Source organism: Amborella trichopoda, chromosome 11 (genome assembly GCF_054954075.1).
Source record: "Amborella trichopoda isolate Santa Cruz 75 chromosome 11, AtrichopodaSantaCruz75HAP2 v2.0, whole genome shotgun sequence".
Classification (NCBI taxonomy): Eukaryota; Viridiplantae; Streptophyta; class Magnoliopsida; order Amborellales; family Amborellaceae; genus Amborella; species Amborella trichopoda.
In genome coordinates this window covers 22950817-22969681 of record NC_142346.1, presented here as the reverse complement: position 1 = coordinate 22969681, position 18865 = coordinate 22950817, and the positions used below count along the sequence as shown (strand labels likewise).

Sequence of the window (18865 nt, the reverse complement as noted above, 5' to 3'; positions counted from 1 at the left end):
TTCAATCTGGGCCGTAGGCGTTTACTATAGTAGTACGTACTTAAGAGTACATGATCATCAAATCTGCCCAAATTCAATCTAGGCCATGGGTGTTTACTGTAGCAGTACGTACTTAGGCGCTCATGATCTTTTCCCTATATATATATATATATATATATATATATATATATATATAGGAAAAGCCTTAAAAATGCCTATAGGTGAATTGCTACAGTGTTTCACCCCATCATGGACATGCTATATCTATGTCGGTTTTGCCTAAAAACCACCACGGACCTACGTGAGTTGTGGTAGTCCCCGTATAATTTATAAGTGAATTTTGCATGAAAAAAGTCCTTTCACGAACTTGCTATGTCCGTGACGGACTGCAACGGACATGCTATATCTGTGATGGTCTTTAATCCATGTCGTCCGAAAAAATTGGATCGCACCGAGCCTATGGGCGAAAATGCTGTTTCATTTTCTCCTATAGGTGTTTTGTAGTCTCTTCCATATATATATATATATATATATATATATATATATATATATATATATATATATATATATATATATATATATATATATATATATATATATATATATATATATGGGTGTGGTGGTCTCTATAAGGTTGCAACCTTAAACATTGCAATTAAGGTACACCTCCAAATTTTATTATTTTTAGGATTATATGAAAATCTATTTTTATATTTAATTATAAAATTTTAAACTTCAAAAATTGTTAAAATCAAGTAGATCTATAAACATATGAAAATATTGAAACTGGAGTCTAGATAGTACGTTGCAAGATGCACTATTTTTTGGACTCAAATTCTTTTTTCTTTTTTTTTTTTCCATATTCATACATCTTGATGTCAAGATGATCAATTAGAGGGTTTTTCAACATTAAAACATCTTTTTTCGATGGATTTTTGAGGTGCATCTTTAGTTCTACATTTTGAAATTCCAACCTTATATAAAGTTTTTCCTATATATATATATATATATGTATGTGAGCACATGCGTGCGGGTGCATATGCAATCTAGTTTATACGTGTAAGATGCGCTAGACTGCTACTGTCATCATAGATCTTATCAACCCCACAATCCCTTGTGCATACTCTCAAAATTACATTTAAAAAAAAAAAAAAAAGGAGAAAAGAAAGAAAGGAAAGAGTGAGAGAGAGAACGATTAGTTTTGAACGAAAATTCTATAAACCTTTTATTTCACCGATGGATTTGATCCTTGTATATATGAGTACAATATACACCAAGTGGTTCAAATAAGACAAACTTGAGCGGACTCAATTTAAAACAAAAAAAAGAAAAGAAAAAAAAAAAGCCTAAACATAGGATTTAGATTTCTGTTTTAGATAAGTTAGCTTTACCTTTTAGCTCTATAAATTAAATATAAATTCATATAATCATTCCAAAATCTTAAATTTAGTGTATAGCATGCTCTTGCTAGAGCATAATGTATAACTAACTCCCATAGAAAAAGAGCTATTTCGGAGAATATTTTGTTATTTGAAATTTTTGGTATCTGCCTAAGAACTATTGAGTCTAATAAAAAACAGTTTGAGATCCGCATAATGTACAACTAAACCTGTTGTTTTGATTTCAAAACCATATACTGACTCTCATATGACATTGCAGAAATGCCATGACTCGAAACAAAAGAATATACTGACTCTCATATGACATTGCAGAAATGCCATGACTCGAAACAAAAGAGTTATATTTATAGTGAACCGTTTTGCAGTTGTATTACAAAATGCTCTTAAAAATATCATTATTGTTATGTATTCCATTTTGGATCATGTGCACCAAACATTGTGGTTGTTGAAACCCTCAACATCGTTAACTCTTCATTTTTTATTTTTGGTTGTTTAAATGAGCATTTTAGTTTTGGACATGGTTTCAATGCGGCCAGCCCGCATAGGATAGAAATGCGAGCTTGGTAATAAATATATTATATAAGTATAATTTGATCCTACGTTTTAAAGAATATATAATCTTTAACATGGAGATGATGAATATGAAAAAATATTAATAATTGAAAACTAGAAATAATAATTATATTAAAAAAATGTGTACCACTTAGTTACACTCGTTTTTAGATGGACCAACTATTTACATCCATCTTTAAGAATGATGCTTTATACCTCTCGACCGCATATTGTAGAAATGCAGTCCACCCTGCATGAAATAATTTTTTTTATCTATTTTTATTTCTTGAATTTTCACATTTCCAATTCTTTCATAATTTTTTTTACGTTTTTAATGTCCTTCCTTTTGGGATACGTGCGCCAAGTCGCCAAGTGGCCTCTAGACTTTGCCAAGCCAACTCTGCCCGAAGCCCACCCCTGCAGACTTGATTCTGCGTTTAGAGCCACTAGTTTGGATCAATATTAAACACATGGTCAAGAAATAGTCTGCCAAATGGGGAGGCCTGGCCCGTGGGCTTTCAGGCGAGGACTGGATTAAGGCCATGTTCGGGCCAGATTATATGGACCCTGAGTCCGGGGCCTGGCATTATAAGTCCATTTTTAGCTTCGGACCAGCCTGAGCCTAGCTCGAACTTACGCACTCCATATATGTTACGAGGAAAAGTGTTTCACGCAGGCTGAACCGTATTTCTACAATATATAGTTCAAAGGTATAAAACATCCATCTTAAAGATGGATTCAACTAGGCAGTCCATCTAAAACCAATTGTAACTAACAGTCCAAATGCATTATACTGTGCTACAACCGTAGCATTAGATCATTGCTTCTTTTTAATATAATTATTATTTTTAGTTTTCATTTTTTTTTCATATTCACGATCTCCATGTTAAAGATTATATATTCTCTAAAAATTAAAATCTAATAATATTTTTAAAAAATATTTATTGCCAAGCCCACATTTCTACAGTCTGCTGGCTGACAGCATAGAAACCGTATCCATGTTACAATAATGGCTACATATAGCCTTCATATAGCCCACATAGGTTACCATAATACCCTTAACTCCTACACATCTTTAAAATTTTAACGCATCTAAATTTAAAAAAAAAAAAAAACATTTAACTCAGAGAAAAGTTTTCTGAACGATATGGAGAAGAAATGATTTCTTTGCCCTTGCATCAGCCACATACGATAGCCCAAATGAAAAGCTCTTGGGATGAAAATATCACATAACTTTTGTCTCTTGAATAAACCTCTTGGATAAAAATATGGCATAGCCCTGTAGGTTTCCCTGAAACCTTCAAAGTTCTGAAAACTTATAAAAGTTTTTGCAGAACTTGGGGTTATGCCTCATGCACAGAAAAGTAAAGCAGTACAAGTATGCTAATGATCTCATAACGGAAACAAATTACAATAGGAGATTAAATAAAACAGCAAGCCGATAATCCCCAAGCTTCGATGAACAAATAAGCATTATTGAGTTGTATATGCTTTGTTGAATGAAATGACTTGTATTAATGTAAGCCGCATCAACTGAGCATACATTCCGGAGTACAAGAATGGATAGCATACTGAATTTAGAAGTTATCTTTTATGTAGCACAAATGTAGAAAGGCATTTACAGCTTTGTACGTTGTACAAATATCGAAACTGTATTTCATTTCTTTTCTTATCAGCAGTTTGATCAACTTTTCATTACCTGAAAATGGAGTCCTAGATATTATTAATCCTTGCTCAAAATTAAAAGGGCATGGAAAGTCTATTGCTGTATGCTTTGAACTTGTTAACAGTATCGCAATCTTCTTAGTGAGCTCAATTTGAAATTACAAATCCGTTGCAATAAGATGTGGTCCTTAATAAGACCCTCCATGACGGTAAAGGAGTGCCGAGCGGTACATAGCGGCCAAATGGAGGAGGACAACTAATACTATAAGGGCATCATCTAACAGCCCTATAACGCCCAGGATGGCTGTAAACCACCACCACATAGTTGCATTTCAATTTTCAATCCATTAACTAAGAAATTTCAGAAAAAAAGGAATATGCTATAGAGTTCATACCTTCTGGAAGAATGTCTATGGGGCTGAGAACGTAAAGGACACTTACAAACATCTGCAAATGCGACATTCTTCCCATTAAAAAAGAGTTGCCAGATCATCAAACTTTTGTACAAGAGAAACATCAACACTGATATGCCAAAGAAGAGATGAAACATAAACATGATTTCATGAATCAATCACTTGTTTGCTGAAGTTCTTTCACAAGTCAGCTTTCAAATAAAAAGCAGTTCCATTTTATATCTGCTCTCCAAGTCCATAAAAGCTGCATATCCATACTTTGATCCCTCAATTAGTTGCTTTGGCAGACTGTCCCTCAGTAACATTCCAGACTTGCCGTCCCATCCATTTCTTTTTCCCTTTCTAGTCCATTCAAGTTGAGAAATGTATGACACTCCCAACCAATGTTCAAAAATTTGTAAATCCATATAGGGATTGGTGTGGGACTGACCATGTTCCTCACTACAACCAGGACTCAGTGTGATTTAGAAGGATTCACCTGGTTCTGTCTGAGAACCGGGCAAATCTATAGGGAACAAATTCAGATTGGCCAAATCACCTGGTTCCCACCAAATTTACTTTATATATATTTTTAAATATTGTAAAATATAAATATGACATTTTAGTATTCTCAGAATCATCAAGGAGAATCGCCAACCCCAATGGGCCCAAGGGATCTGCTTCCAATATTGGTATCAAAATAGTTAGATGGGCCACATCAAAGTTTGACCACCAAGCAGTTCAAATAATGTGGAACTTTCTCAACGCCATGCAATGATAAATCCCAGCAATCAGTGTTCCAAAAGGTGGCCTGCCTAGGCAGGCCGGGGGCTGGGCGCCTCCCCCAGCCCTAGGTGGCTTGTCCTTGGGAATCCACCTAGGCACCCAGCACCTAGCCCTAGGCATCCAATGCCCCTTGTTGAGGGGCATTTTTGGGGTAGTTTTGACTAATATAAGAATGCAAAAATAGGGGTTTTGATTCGTTCAAACCTAAACTCGTTCAAACCTAAACTCATTAGAACCTATTTTAGAGAGAGAGAAACCTGAAGAAACTATATTTTTGTGATTTCCATAGGTCGAAGGGTTTCTCAAAGTTACAAAAAATCGATCCAAACATCACCCATTGAGGTTAGATTTAGTTTTGGACATTTTATAAGTCTATTAGAGGGTTCTTAAAAAGATTCTGAAATTATAAAACATCTCAAAGGTAGAAGTTTGGAGATAGATCAATCAAAGTTAATGAAAAATTTTATTTTTTAGATTGCTTATATTATATCGAGATGTCTTCTTTGAGATCTAATAGAAGCGGTGATATGGGTTAGAAATATGGTTATAAACCAAATCCTTTAGATAAAAATTGCATAAGATGCAATTATTTTGAAAAGAATGCAAATGGGGGTATAAACCGGTTTAAGAAACATTGTGCCGGTATCAGGGGGATGTTGCCACATGTAAAAAAGTTATTGATGCTATTAAAGAGGAGCTAAAATATTATATGAGTATTGTAAAAAAAAGAAAAAAAAGAACAAAGAAAAAAAAAAAAAAAAAAAAAAGAGGAGAGAGGGGCATCCATACCAGAGCCAATTTCTAGGGTTCATGTCAATTTTAATAACTATGATAGTGATCAAGAGGGGTGTGAAGAGGTGGAAAGGGAGCTGTAATTGCTGTATTCAGCCTAACCCTGAGGTTGCAGGAGAGAAAACAAAGAAGCAAACGACTATTGAGAATAGAATCAAGAAGGAAGAGAGAGATAGAGCTGCATAGTATATTGCTAGATGGTTTTATGAGGTGGGCATTCCTTTCAATGCCACTTGCCTAAGTAACATTCACACCTTGGTAGAGGCAATTGGTCAATTTAGGCTTGGGTTGAAACCCCCGACTTTGAAAAAGGAGGTGAATGTCACGACGGAGATTGTGGAGTCACAGAAGGATGCAAGGGTGCAGTATAGGGTTTCTGTTATGATTGATACTTGGAGTGATACGAAGAGAAGAAACCAGATGAATTTGTTGGTGAATTGTCTTTTAAGGATTGTTTTTTTGAGGTCTATTGATGACTCTGATAATAGCCATGATGCCTATAACATATTTCAAGTGATGGAGAAGGGTATCAAGGAGCTTGGGGAGCAGCGTGTTATACAGGTTGTCATAAATAATGTTGTTGTTGCTATTTGTTGCACATCGCTTACCTTAGTATCTTTTGGACACCATGCGCAACACATTGTATAGACCTCATGCTTGAGGCTCTTGGTGGTTTGGTGTAGTTAAGAAGGCAAAATCAATTACGACTTTCATTTACAGCCGCACCCTCACCCTCAGCATGATGCATAGATTTACAAACAAGAAGGAGATTTGAGGCCTATGGTCACGAGTTTTGCTACCTGGCACCTATGCCTAGATAGCATACATTCGAGGATTGTCTAGTTGAGGTAGATGTTTACCTTAGATGAGTGGAGAGCATGCAAGTGGCCCATGGATCAAAAACGAAAGAAGGCGAGAGATATTATCCTTTCTAAGGCTTTTTGGCGAGGGGTGAAGGGCGCTCTTAAGGTATTTTTTCCTCTTGTCAAAGTCCTTCACATAGTTGATAGCAAAAAGCCCTCCATGGGCAATATATGAAGCAACGGAGAGATACAAAAGAGAGATAGCCCATAATTTAGATGATGACGTGAGCTGTTATGAGCCTGTTTGGAAGATTATTGATGAGAAGTAAGATAGGCAGCTCATAGACCAAATGCAGCTAGTTATTTTTTTAACCTAGTTTTGTTTATGCTGATAGGGATGTACACACAAATGACACAATTATGATGGGATTTAATAAGAGTGTAGATGTGCTAGTCCCTAATCCAGATATCCAGGACATTATATGCATTGATGAGCTAATAAGATACAAGTATGCATTAAAGTCTTTTTGGAGTACAATGGCGGTGAGGCAAAGAATCAAAATTGATCCAAGTAATAATATTCTTAAATTCCTTAAGTTCAAGTTTCATTTCCTATTTGTTGTTTTTTTTTTTTTGAATAAAGGTTAACTTGTATAAAAGGGAAATAACTTACATATATATTAGATTAGAAAAAGACAACAACCCACAAGCTGGGTGCTCAAAGTACAATCTAGAGAGAAGTTGAGTAAAATATGTACATATTGAGAAGGTAGTAAAAAGAAAAAACATAGAAAAGATACGAGGGGAAAAAGTAAAAACTCTTGCTGATATTAAATTGTAGTCGTGAAGCTCTATAGTGAGAGTGGTCAACCTCTGTGGACCAGTTGCACCGGCATTTTATGTTTGTTGTTTGATTTCCATAATCCATATTCCATATGTAATTAACAATTGTAATTCATAATCAATTTGCAGCCAATTGGTGGAGCCAACATAGGAGTAGTGCTCCAAATTTCCAAAAGTTGGCCATTCAGATCTTGAGCCTAACCACTACCTTGTCCAATTGTGAGCGGAATTGGAGTATTTTTGAGATGGCAATTTAGTTTATTTTATTAGTTAATAATTTACCAATTTGTATTTGTACTTTAGTAGTTACTAGTTACTTAGTAATTACCATGTTAGTTGTAAATTTGTACTTTAGTAGTATTATATATTTATATCAACTAGTTTCATTTGATATATTATATTCACACAAAGAAAAGGAACATGCTTGAATCAAATAAGCTCAATGACCTAGTCTATGTCAAGTATAATCGATACTTGAAGGAGAGGTTTACTAAGATAGATCCCCTTAGATTAAAAAATATGAATAATGATGAGGTCGAGGGGCATGAAGGATTGACATGGGATATGGTCATGGAGGCCTCAGGGACAACTGCCGACCCTCTTAGGGCCACTAGATCTTCTTCCTAAAGCACGAGGGTGGAGGATAAGGAGGAGGAAGCATAGGCAAATTCAGAAGAGACAGAGGAGGACGACTATTACGTTGAGGAAGGAGATGATTCCAATGATGATGGCCTCGACTCCGATGCATAAGATGCAGCTTTCTGATGATGAGTGATGATTGAAGACTCTTTTGAGTCTTCAAGAGTTCATTTCTTTCATTTTTTTTTCCTCCTCTTGGTTGTATACTGTGGTTTGTAAATTTGTAAGTTTTAACTATTTGGACTATGGATATGGACTTATGTAGCATTATGGAGTGTATGTGGACTTGTGGAGTCATGGACTATAGACATTTGGTATGCCCTAACTCCTATGTGTTATTTATTATTTTCTTTCATTTTTGACGATGAATCGATGTCTTGCTAAGTTGCCATCTTGGATTATATTATCCTATTTTTAATTTTTACTATGTGTATGGATTATGGAGTTTGGATTATGGTATGGACTATGGATATGGTCTAATACTCTAATGCCTAATGGTTTGAAGTTTAAACTTCAAAGTTTGATTTTTGAATTTGAAATGCATGAAATTATGGACTAAAATATGTCTCAATATATTTTTAAATTTTTTATGAATAATCTAACCTTAAAACGATTATATCCCTTGTTTTTTATTCTAATGGCTCGCCCAAGTGCTGAGCGCCCGCTTAAGCACTGGGGGGCCTAAACCCCCCCCAGCCGCGTAACAGCCACTCTGCGTTTTTTGGAACACTGCCAACAATATAGATCAGGAATGGCTATTGACAATCCAAAACTTGGAGAACAGTGCTTTAGCCTCAAACTTTTGCAACCTGCAAAGGACACGAGAATGACATCACTATATTCTCCTGGGAGTCATGAAGCAGATCCCTTGGGTGTCTGCAAATGCTAAAGCAACCATCAAAGTCAATGCAGGTAAACTTGCACAACAAGTTCGATAAAACATTTGTTCTGCTTAAAGACACATGCTAGGGACAACCAATGATGCACATTTTAGTGTTATAGAGCTCAAAAAAAAGTTGCATGGAATGGGATCATAATATTCGTTCTGTCATTGAAGCGAAAAAAGGTTTCCAAAAGATAAGGTGTCAATTTAGGGATAAAATAGTTTTTAGTAGAACAGACTTGTCTTATTTTATTTTACCAAGGAAAAAACTTCTTAATTCTATTCATAATCATTTGAGCATTTTCCCAACTATTTAGGGTTAGCTATATGAATCCTATTCTGCCAATCTGCTCTATCAAGGGTCATACTCTCAGTCAGACCAAAAGTCACCATATTTCTTCTCACTACTTCCATTTATGTTCTTCTGGGCCTCGCCATGCCCTTTTAGAGATTTCTACTTGAATCAAATTGCCCTTCCTAACCGGTGCTGTTTTAAGTCGATGTTGTACATGACCAGACCCCTTAAGTCTATTTTCCCTCATTTTATTGCCTACTAGAGCCACTCCTAAGTTTTTAAGATGTATTCATTCTGAATTATATCATTTCTTCTCTTGGCAGTCACCCATCTCAACATTATCGTCTCAGTTAGACTCATTCTATGGATATGTTGTTTCTTGACTGCCCAACATTCTGTCCCATAAAACAAGGCTGGTGTTATAGCCGCCTATAGAACTTCCCTTTCAATTTCATTAGCATGCGACAATCACATAAGACTCTAGAAGCACATCTCGACTTTGTCCACCCATCTTTAATTCTATGCAAGACATGTTCCTCAATCTCTCCATTCTCATGGATTATTGGCCCAAAATATTACAGGTCTAATTTGATTACCATTTCATTTAATTTGGGTTTAAGGCCTATAAATAGGCTAGGAGAGAATATCTAATAGAGATTTGGATATTATTTTACTTAGAGCTTCAAGGTTTTAACATAGAGTCACTAGAATCTTTGGCATCAAACCTTTCCCTTTCTATTTTCAATCTAATTTCCAGATTGTTTTGAGTCTTTTCTTTTGTTTGTTTGAATTTGCATCATCTGATATCAAAGCAGGTTGACTCTCAAAGCACCCTAAGTGCACGCTAAAATTTTGTGTGATGGTAGTGAGTGGAGGACAAGGAGGTCGTGTCGAGGTGGTGGATCCGGACCTATAGAAGAAGTCAATGATCTAATGTGGAGAAAACCAGGGAGGTTTTGATGTTGTAGAGCTCAGGACATTGTTGTCTAGAATGGGCTCACAACAGTCATTGGAGCAAAATGTTGCAACTTCTAGAAATTAGGGTATCAATTCAAGGATAAAATAGGTTTTTAGGATGGGTTTGTCTCATTTTAATTTCTAAAGGGGAAAACTTGTTAATTCATTATTGTCTAATAATCTAATTTGATGAGGGTTCCTCTTTAATTTGGGTTTAGTGTCTATAAATTGGTCGAAGAAGGGTGAGAACCTTAAACTTTCCCTTAACTCATCCCAAGCCCAAGTAAAAAAAAGTTGGTTGTGTTAGGTAGACAACCAGCATAAAACTTAGCCCAAACTTTCCATGAATCCTGAAGGTGGACCAAGATTCGTGTAGCCGACCCCAAATAGTTGGGAAAGGCTCTGATGATGATAATGCCTATACATTGGCTTGGAGAGAAGATTGTTATAGAATTCTGGATATTATTTTACTTGAGTTTCCTGGTTTCCTAGGGAGTCGCTACAAGCTGGGTATGTAAGCTTCCCCATTCTATTTTCAATCTAATTTTCAGATTTCCTCTTTTGTTTGTCCAAATTTGCCTCGAAGTTGGGTTGAGCACTCCTATTTCAAACATCCAAACATCTAGCGATTGGTTTCCATGGGATGTAAATTATCATTAAAGATGAAGAAGAAGCTTGTTCCATCCCATACATTGGTTGTTAGAATCACCTCGTTGAGAAACAACATCCACAATAGCAAAAATTTGGCCCTCAACTTTGATGAGAGTAAATAGCTCCTCAAACCTTCCAAATAATAGGAAAAGAGCTTACATCTCATTCTACTTCAAATTCCTCTTGAAAGAGGGGCCCTATAACATACCACTCCCCACTCCCTTATAGCATCCATTAACTAGGACCTCTCAATCAGAGGCAATCTTGAACAAATGCGAAAGGATGACCCTGCTAAGAGGTCAGTCCAAAACTAGGTGCAGCATTGATCTCGTAATGAGAAACGAATTCCACTAGAATAATATCTCTAAATACCAAAAACCTATTTCCATATAGCGGACAGCAGATAGCTTTAAATGGGTTTCCAACAGCCGACTAAAAAAAATGGCCCCATATTTTCCCTTGATGACATTTTTTTATTGTTTCTACTTTAAATCGACAGTCCTTTCCGCTACCTCTAGAGGGATTTAGCATCATGCAACTTCAAGAAGCCCAGAGTTCCCAGTTTCTAAGGTTGACATAGCTCTCCCACTTCACCAAACGAAATTTCATCCCAAACCTCCCTCATACTAAAGAAACTCCTTTTAAATAACAGATACAAGTTGGCTGGTGTAGAGAAATCCTACCACCCAGATGAAGGAACTTGAATTTCCAAGAGTCCTGAAAGGTCATTACAAATGGGTCCCACAGACTGCTAATGAGTGGAGAGATGTGCCTCAATGGGTCCCACAGACTGCTAAACTACCCTCCCTTACTTTTACCCATGCCTCTCTCTCCTCTTTCCCACGAAAAGGCCATCCGGCATATTCTTAGGGTGGTTTGGCAGTGTAATGTCGATCCGGTAAATAACAGTGGCGGTCCGCCACTGACAAAGAATGGTCCAGCAATAGGCCCATACGGTCTGGCACTGCTAAAGAGCAATCCGACAACAGGCGCATGCAGTCCGGCAACAGGCCCATGCGGTCCGGCAACAAGCCCAAAGTGCGATCCAGCACTTTTTTTAGTTTACCAGGGTTCAATAATGTCAAATAGCAGCCCGGCAGCTCATGTAAGCCCACGTGCATGCCTGGCCAAAATTAAATTTTTATGTTAATGTACGTTTTTTACTTGGGGGGTATTTAATAGAAAAGTGTATTTTGGGGAAAAAAGTGAGAAAAAAATTTTGGTTGGGGGTAACTTGCATAGAAAGTCTAGTCTTGGGGGTTATTTGTAATTTTCCCTAAGTATAAAGCATGTGGCGAAAAAATACATTGTTAATAAGAAAAGTGTGCAAAGAAAAATTATGTACACTAACTGAAGCATAAACACTGTTTCAAAAAGCGGACCGCCCAGTGCCTAGGCGGATAACCCAAGGGCAGAAATGCGGTTCCTTGTGGGTAATTTTGGGTCATTTCTTTAATACTAAAGGGGTAAAATTGTGGGTTTTAAGTTCATTTGAACCTAAACCCCATTAGAGGCTATTTTAGAGAGAGAAAACCCAAAAAAAAATATTCTATTGGGCCGCCCAAGTGTTGGGCGCCCCGCATAGGCGTTGGGCGGCTTGGACCCCCCCGACCGCCTAGATGTCCTAGCGCTTTTTGAAACACTGATTCAATACTAAAAATAAAAGACCATGACAACATAATCATTTTAGCTGCATAAACAATGGCAGCCAAAATGTGAACTTCAATTTCTTTCGCAAAACCAGAAAATCAAAGTCCAAGAGAACAAGAATAAACAATTTTGCTATAACATGAAATCTTTCAAAATGTGTTCTCTAGTTTCTTTGCAAACTAAATGAATATTGGCTTCTTAAACTTATAGCAAATGTATTTCTTGCCATGCTATAAGACCTTGAGCACCTCAAATTTCAATAAACTAACCACATATTATAACGCTCAATTACTCTAGTACTTTAATTGCTATAACAAAATGAAAAACCTATATATATATATATATATATATATATATATATATATATATATATATATAGGGAATAGATGCAGTCAGCCCACGGGCTAACTGCTACAATGTCAGCCAATGGCCCTAATTAAAACTGGGTTGGTCTGACAGTCACGACCTTATTTCGTATTTAAATTTTTATTTTTTTTCTACAAATCCAAATTGCTTGAAAATTTAGACATATATTCTATTCATCAAGGCACACTTAATAAAAATATATAAAAAATATTAAGTCGTAAAATATAAATTGACCAAAATACCCCCGAAACTTTTCGGAGGTATTTTCGTCAATTTATATTTTACGAATTATTTTTTTAATATTTTTATTAGATTCCACTATTTTTTAAGAATAAATGCTCAAAATTTCAAGTGATTAGGATTTATATAAAATAAATGAAAATTCAAATACGAAGTGAGGTCGTGATTATTGGATTGGGCCCATATTCAATCTAAGTCGTTGGCTGACAATATAGCTGTCAGCCCGTCGACTGATATATATATATATATATATATATATATATATAAATTTTACAATAGCTGGCCAGCTATAATGAATAATAATATAACTGGAATGGAAGCTGTCAGATCTTCATCATGTGGTTTAGAATGCATATCACTGTATGAATTTTAATATTTTTTCTAGAAATCGGATCATAATGAAATTTTAGATGTGTGTACTAAAAAATAGGGCGCACAATTAAAAAAATATATAAAAAATATTTCCCAAAATATAAAATGATTGAAATACCCTTGAAAAATGATGGGGGTAATTTGGTCATTTTAATTATTGAAGCTAATTTTTTATATTTTTATATGATGCGCAATAGTGTTAGGTACATACACCCAAAATTTCATCTTAACCAGATTTATAGGAAAAAATTAAAATGCATATGGTGATATACATTCTGAACTACATGATGAAGATCTGACGGCTGGGATTCCACTTGTATTACTATTCATTATAGCTGCCCAGCTATTGTTAGTTTTTTCTATATATATATATATAGACCATTTTTTATTGGTACAAGGAGGTCACAATCATATTTAGCCATTGAATGTGAAATCCAATAGATTGAAGTATGTCACAACATTCAAGAAATTTTATTTGGACTTTGCGCACAATCAATGATACATTCTCAACCACCTAATTTCACCTCCAACAGTCATTTGTGACCTTGCATCAAAAGTAAATGGTTTTATTGTATATATTTTCATGTGTGTGTGTGTGTGTGTATATATATATATATATATATCAAGGTCTAAAAAACGGATCGGTGACTCAGATCGGCCACCCTAAAAAACATGTCGGATAGGTGGATAAGCGATTTGGATCGGCCATTTTCAGCCTAAAAAAATTTTAAAAAAACACTATAATTTCTCAAAAATATATTTTTTTAGTTTTTTATTTTATTTTTTGAAGTTGTTAACTAATTTTTTAGGTTTCTAAAAGCAATAGTGGAAATTACATTATGGTTTTTCATTATTGTGTAAAAAAATATGTAAATTCTGATAACCTGTTTTGTGTTGAGTATTTGTTGTCTATTAAATTCATTTTATAATCAAAATAAAATTTAAAATGGAACATGACAATGAAATGAATCTCTCTAACTCAATTTATTTATTCTATTATTGTATTAACTTAGGAGTTATGACTTTTGAAAGAAGCTTTATGGATTTAGTGGAATTATTCGTTTGTACTACTTAGTAGAGAGAGAATTTTTGTAGAATTAATTTTAGTGGAACTATTAATGAAACAAATATTGAAGAGAGTGGTTGTTAGTAAAGATCATTAAAAAAAAAAGAGAGGTTGTTAGTAGAGAGGTTGTTAGGAGAGAGAGAAGTTGTTAGTAGAGAGAGAGTTGTTAGTAGAGATCATTCAAAAAACAGAGAGGTTGTTAGTAGAGAGAGAGAGAGGTTGTTCGGAGAGAGAGAGTTGTTAATAGAGAGAGAGAGTTAGTAGAGAGACAGAGATGCCTAGGTTGGGAGGAGGGAAGAGAGAGATGCTACACTTGGGAGGGGGAGGAGAGAAAGAGAGACACGGGACTATTGGGGCAACCTAGGCATAAAAGGAGGAAGAGCTTGTGGTGAGGTGAGAAACATTTATCCCCCATCGAAGATAATAAAACCCTCAAGCTCCGTCGCTTGATGTGTACTTTATTGAGCACAAGCTCTTGGGTGACATGTGGCCATTTGAGAGTGGTTGGGGTCCACCAATAGGTGGTCCTTTTATATGAATTTGAAAAAAAGGGTGGGCCACCACCCTTCATTTTTACAAAGTCAAACACTGACAAAACTGGATAGAGTCGGCCGGTCTTTTAGAGAACCGGTATGGATCGGTCTGGACCGGCCGGATCAAAAGGGGGATACAGCCGTATCCCAATATATTACGGGATCCGGAATGGTTACGACGATTCTCGATCCGAATCGAGTGATTCCGATCCGGATCACCGAATTTTCAAACACTAATATATATATATATATATATATATATATATATATCCAGAATGGTTACGACGATCCTCAATCCGAATCTGGTGATTCTGATCCGGATCACCGAATTTTCAAAACACTAATATATATATATATATATATATAGAGAGAGAGAGAGAGAGAGAAAAAAGAAAACACTTAAGAATACTCATGACTAAACTTCTACAATACTTCCCTCATAACTCATCACCGTCCAAAGTCCATTAGATGGTTATGATTGTCTAATACTGTTTGAATTTTAATAATTTTTCATGTAATGGATTGACCTCAAATTTTGTGGATGAGTGCGACTTAGTGAGGCACATCTAAATAAAATATTAAAAAAATAATTCCGATAATAAAAAGGACCAAATTACCCCTATGAATATTTCAAGGATTTTTATCATTTTATTTCTTGATTGTTTATTTTGTGCAAGATGTTTAGATGTATGCACACCCCAAATTTTATATAATTATTTGTAAAAAAAATAAAATTCAAATTCAAATGCTATTGAATAATCATGGACATCTGATGGGCTTTAGATGATAATGAGCTATAAGTGAGGTACTGTAGAAATTCACTCATGAGCGTTTGTAAGTGTCATCCATATATATAACTACCCAAATGTAGTGCTTATTGGAACCACTTAACTGAGATAAATATGCGTGCCCGAAAAACAAGAGGAAGTGATCTTTGGGGATCCATCAACTCCCTCAACAGTCTTCTTATTAAAAGAGGCATATCTCGTATCCGCTGCATGCCAAAAAGAAAGAACAAAAAGAATAAAACTATTAGAAAAATATATTTAAATTTAAGCAATAATTAGGGAAACCTGCTGAATGGCATCGACCTAATAAACATCTTATATTAATACAACAACCGGTAGAGAATATTTTCCTGGACATAATTCATGAATGGATACAACTGATAAAGAAGTCTGTTCTTGACAATTACGTTACTTTAAGTTACTAAACACATACACGAGCATCAAAGGCAGAAAACATGTGTTACATGCAGAACAATAGACTGATGCTAAATGTTATGAAGAGAAACTTTATAATAAAATACATAAGATGTATGCATCCTTCTGATTCCTTAAAATCAAATTAAAAAGTGAATCAACATGGTAGGTATTATTTGCACATGCATATGTTAGCGAGTGCATATACCCCCCTCACAGATGCATGCCACAGTAAAATGAAACACAGAAAATGAACTCTGATTTAGAAAACAGTGTTTCCATTTTGCAAAAAGGTTAGAAATAAGAGAGAATTATTGTTAGTCTAGAAGTCATCAGGGGAACTCACAACTTTAATTTTAAAAAGCAAAGTATAGTTTTTGGTTTTTATTTAGAGCTAGGGAACCAGATGTGGCATTTATTACATCAAATCCCCCATGATGGGGCAGTAGACACAAGCTCAATAATTTCAGGCTGCAGAATTTTGAACCATATCAAAGGTTGGGTTTCTCAATTTTAGGAAACTGGTCAGATATCTGTCTCTTTTTGGGCTGGTAGACCAAATTGCATATCAACAAAAAGAGAAAGCTTTCCATAAATTCAACTTCTTTCATGGAACCATGGGACTTAGTGGACCAAAAGATTAGAACAAAGCACCTTGGAGATGTACTTGCTGAACAGTGAGTTAATTAAAGGCAAACTAGTATGCACTATGATAATCACCAAAGCAGCCCATATTGCTGTAATCTAAATTTTCATTCAAGAAGAAAACACACTCAAAGGAACCCCATTACTTTGTTTATATTCCTATTTGAAAGCTTCGTATTCATTCAAATACTATGGACTTGTTTCTGATGGCAAATAAAATTGGCTAGCCCCATCCTAGGACCTTAATTGGATAAAACATCAGATGAGAGGCAAGCTTTTAAATAGACAAAGGAATGTAAAAACACTATTGAAAGAAACATTTAAGAATTAGATATAATAAGACTTTTTACTTACCTGAAGGAGACTAACAGAGTCTCCACCAAATAAACGGTTATATCTTTGAACATCTTCTAGAACCTGACTTACTTGAGGTTCGTGGCGTTGACGAGTTGTGGACTCAGAAGGTATCAACAAAGTCACAACTCGACGACATATAGGACACTTGCATGGCTGGAGTGCAGAGGTATGACGCCATACTCGAAGAATACAGTCTCCTGCAAGATGTGACATTGCCCAATAGATTATAGCAATTCAACTTATGCAACTCAATTCATTAAATACACTGGCTCATCGAGTCAACAAGAAACACATGAATCAATTTAACTTGCAGTTTGCAGGGGATGTATTTTGCTTGCAATGGTCACACTTTATTTGTAATTAAAAAAGTTAAGTTATTAATACCTATTCATTTGTAATCATAAGGTTAAAATATCTCTTTGAGATAGGAAAAAGGAAAACTTTGTCCCCTTTGTATATGCTTGTTCAGCTAATTCAATAGCTTTTTCATTGCTTTTCGAAATGGTATATATTCTGCAAGGAGCAACCAATTCCATTTCTTTTGAATGGCTGGGGATGCAATGAAATAGGAAGGGCTCTATGATTGGGCTAACTTCTATTGGTTGATTGATTATCATCATGTAAATGTGCAGGGAGGTTCTCTCTCTCTCTCTCTCTCTCTCTCTCTCTCTCTCTCTCCACACTTTTCTTTCCAAAAACACACCTCAGTCCCATTGTAATCCCAATTGCGTTAACCACTTTCTTTATACTTTAGGGTTTCCATCCAATTCAGGGGTCATCACTCAGTCCTCTGAACCTCTTATGAATTCCACCAACATTGACAAAATAAAACATGGGAAAAGAATGCCACAGCCAATCATACCAAACATTCCAAACTAAAGAGCAACAAAATAACCAAATGCGCACCAGAAAACTCCAAACCCCTACATCCTACACAAACAAGAGTGCAACTAGAAAATGCAAACAAATAAAAACAAAAATATCGTCGAATTCGAAAACCCTAATTCAGCTTTGCCATCGAGAATCACGATGAGGACGATAATCCATCGATTTATGAAGAAGAATAACAAATAATGGAGAGAGAGGAAGAAGACTTGAGTTTATACCACAGAACCAGTGGGAGCAGTTAGCCTGGCATGGAAGCCTGAAATTGTCATGGCACACTGCGCAGATATCGTCGGTGGGTGGTGTGTAGGCCATATACCGATCAATGGCGATTGATGGCTTTTGAGAGAGAAAAACTCAAATTAAAGGGCAAACCACAGAGCATAATGAATGGTTACTTAAATGAGCATGAAAATGGAAGAAAAGAAAAAACGCGGCGATTACTTGGGTGGTGTAATCTTTCTTATTAATTTATGGGACTTATACATTAATTTGAAAGTAAAATTGGGTGGCTCAAATTTTAAAATAATTTTTTTAGACGTTTGTGACATATCCAAACTCTCAAACTTCACTTCACATAGATAGTTGTAATTAATTGTGAGCACTTTGTATCAAAGATATATCATCTTATTGTATACAACCTCTTAAATTATTTATTTTATTGTCTCCTATAAGTATCATAGTTAGCAAGTCGGGGACTAACAATAAATTGGCTCATTAGGTTAAAAATACGAATTGACAAAAATTCTTCATGTAAAGATATCACAAATATATCGCACTACACTAAAAAAATCAGATAAGTTTAAGTTCATGATAAATATACCATATGGTTTTTCTCATTAAATACTTTAACAAACGTCACACATACTTAGTACATACAAAAAAAAAAAAAAAAACTATAAAATTTTCTCA

At 35.4% G+C, this 18865-nt stretch overlaps 1 protein-coding gene across 2 annotated transcripts; it reads right to left on the bottom strand.

Annotated features, from left to right (window-relative positions):
* Positions 1-3422: 3422 nt before the first annotated feature.
* Positions 3423-18419, bottom strand: LOC18446553 (uncharacterized). Of its 2 annotated transcripts, none has more exons than XM_006856669.4 (5): positions 18175-18419; positions 17066-17265; positions 15757-15858; positions 3992-4043; positions 3423-3900 (listed from the first exon to the last, which is right to left on the bottom strand). In XM_006856669.4, exons 1-5 carry the CDS (start codon positions 18266-18268, stop codon positions 3785-3787), a joined length of 564 nt encoding a protein of 187 aa, XP_006856731.1. In that variant the 5' UTR covers positions 18269-18419; the 3' UTR covers positions 3423-3784. The 2 variants fall into 2 exon arrangements, with proteins under 2 accessions (XP_006856731.1, XP_088708601.1); XM_088852475.1 differs by having other exon boundaries at positions 3423-3630; positions 18175-18418.
* Positions 18420-18865: the final 446 nt, after the last annotated feature.

Bases quoted from the DNA above. Each gene is read 5' to 3' on its own strand.
- LOC18446553 (XM_088852475.1), bottom strand. From the start codon at position 18,268: ATGGCCTACACACCACCCACCGACGATATCTGCGCAGTGTGCCATGAC. The intron at 15,859-17,065 runs GTAAGTAAAAAG...TTTGGCATGCAG, and splicing joins ACTCTGTTAGTCTCCTTCAG to CGGATACGAGATATGCCTCT. The intron at 3,631-3,991 runs GTATGAACTCTA...CTCCATTTTCAG, and splicing joins CATAGACATTCTTCCAGAAG to GTAATGAAAAGTTGATCAAA.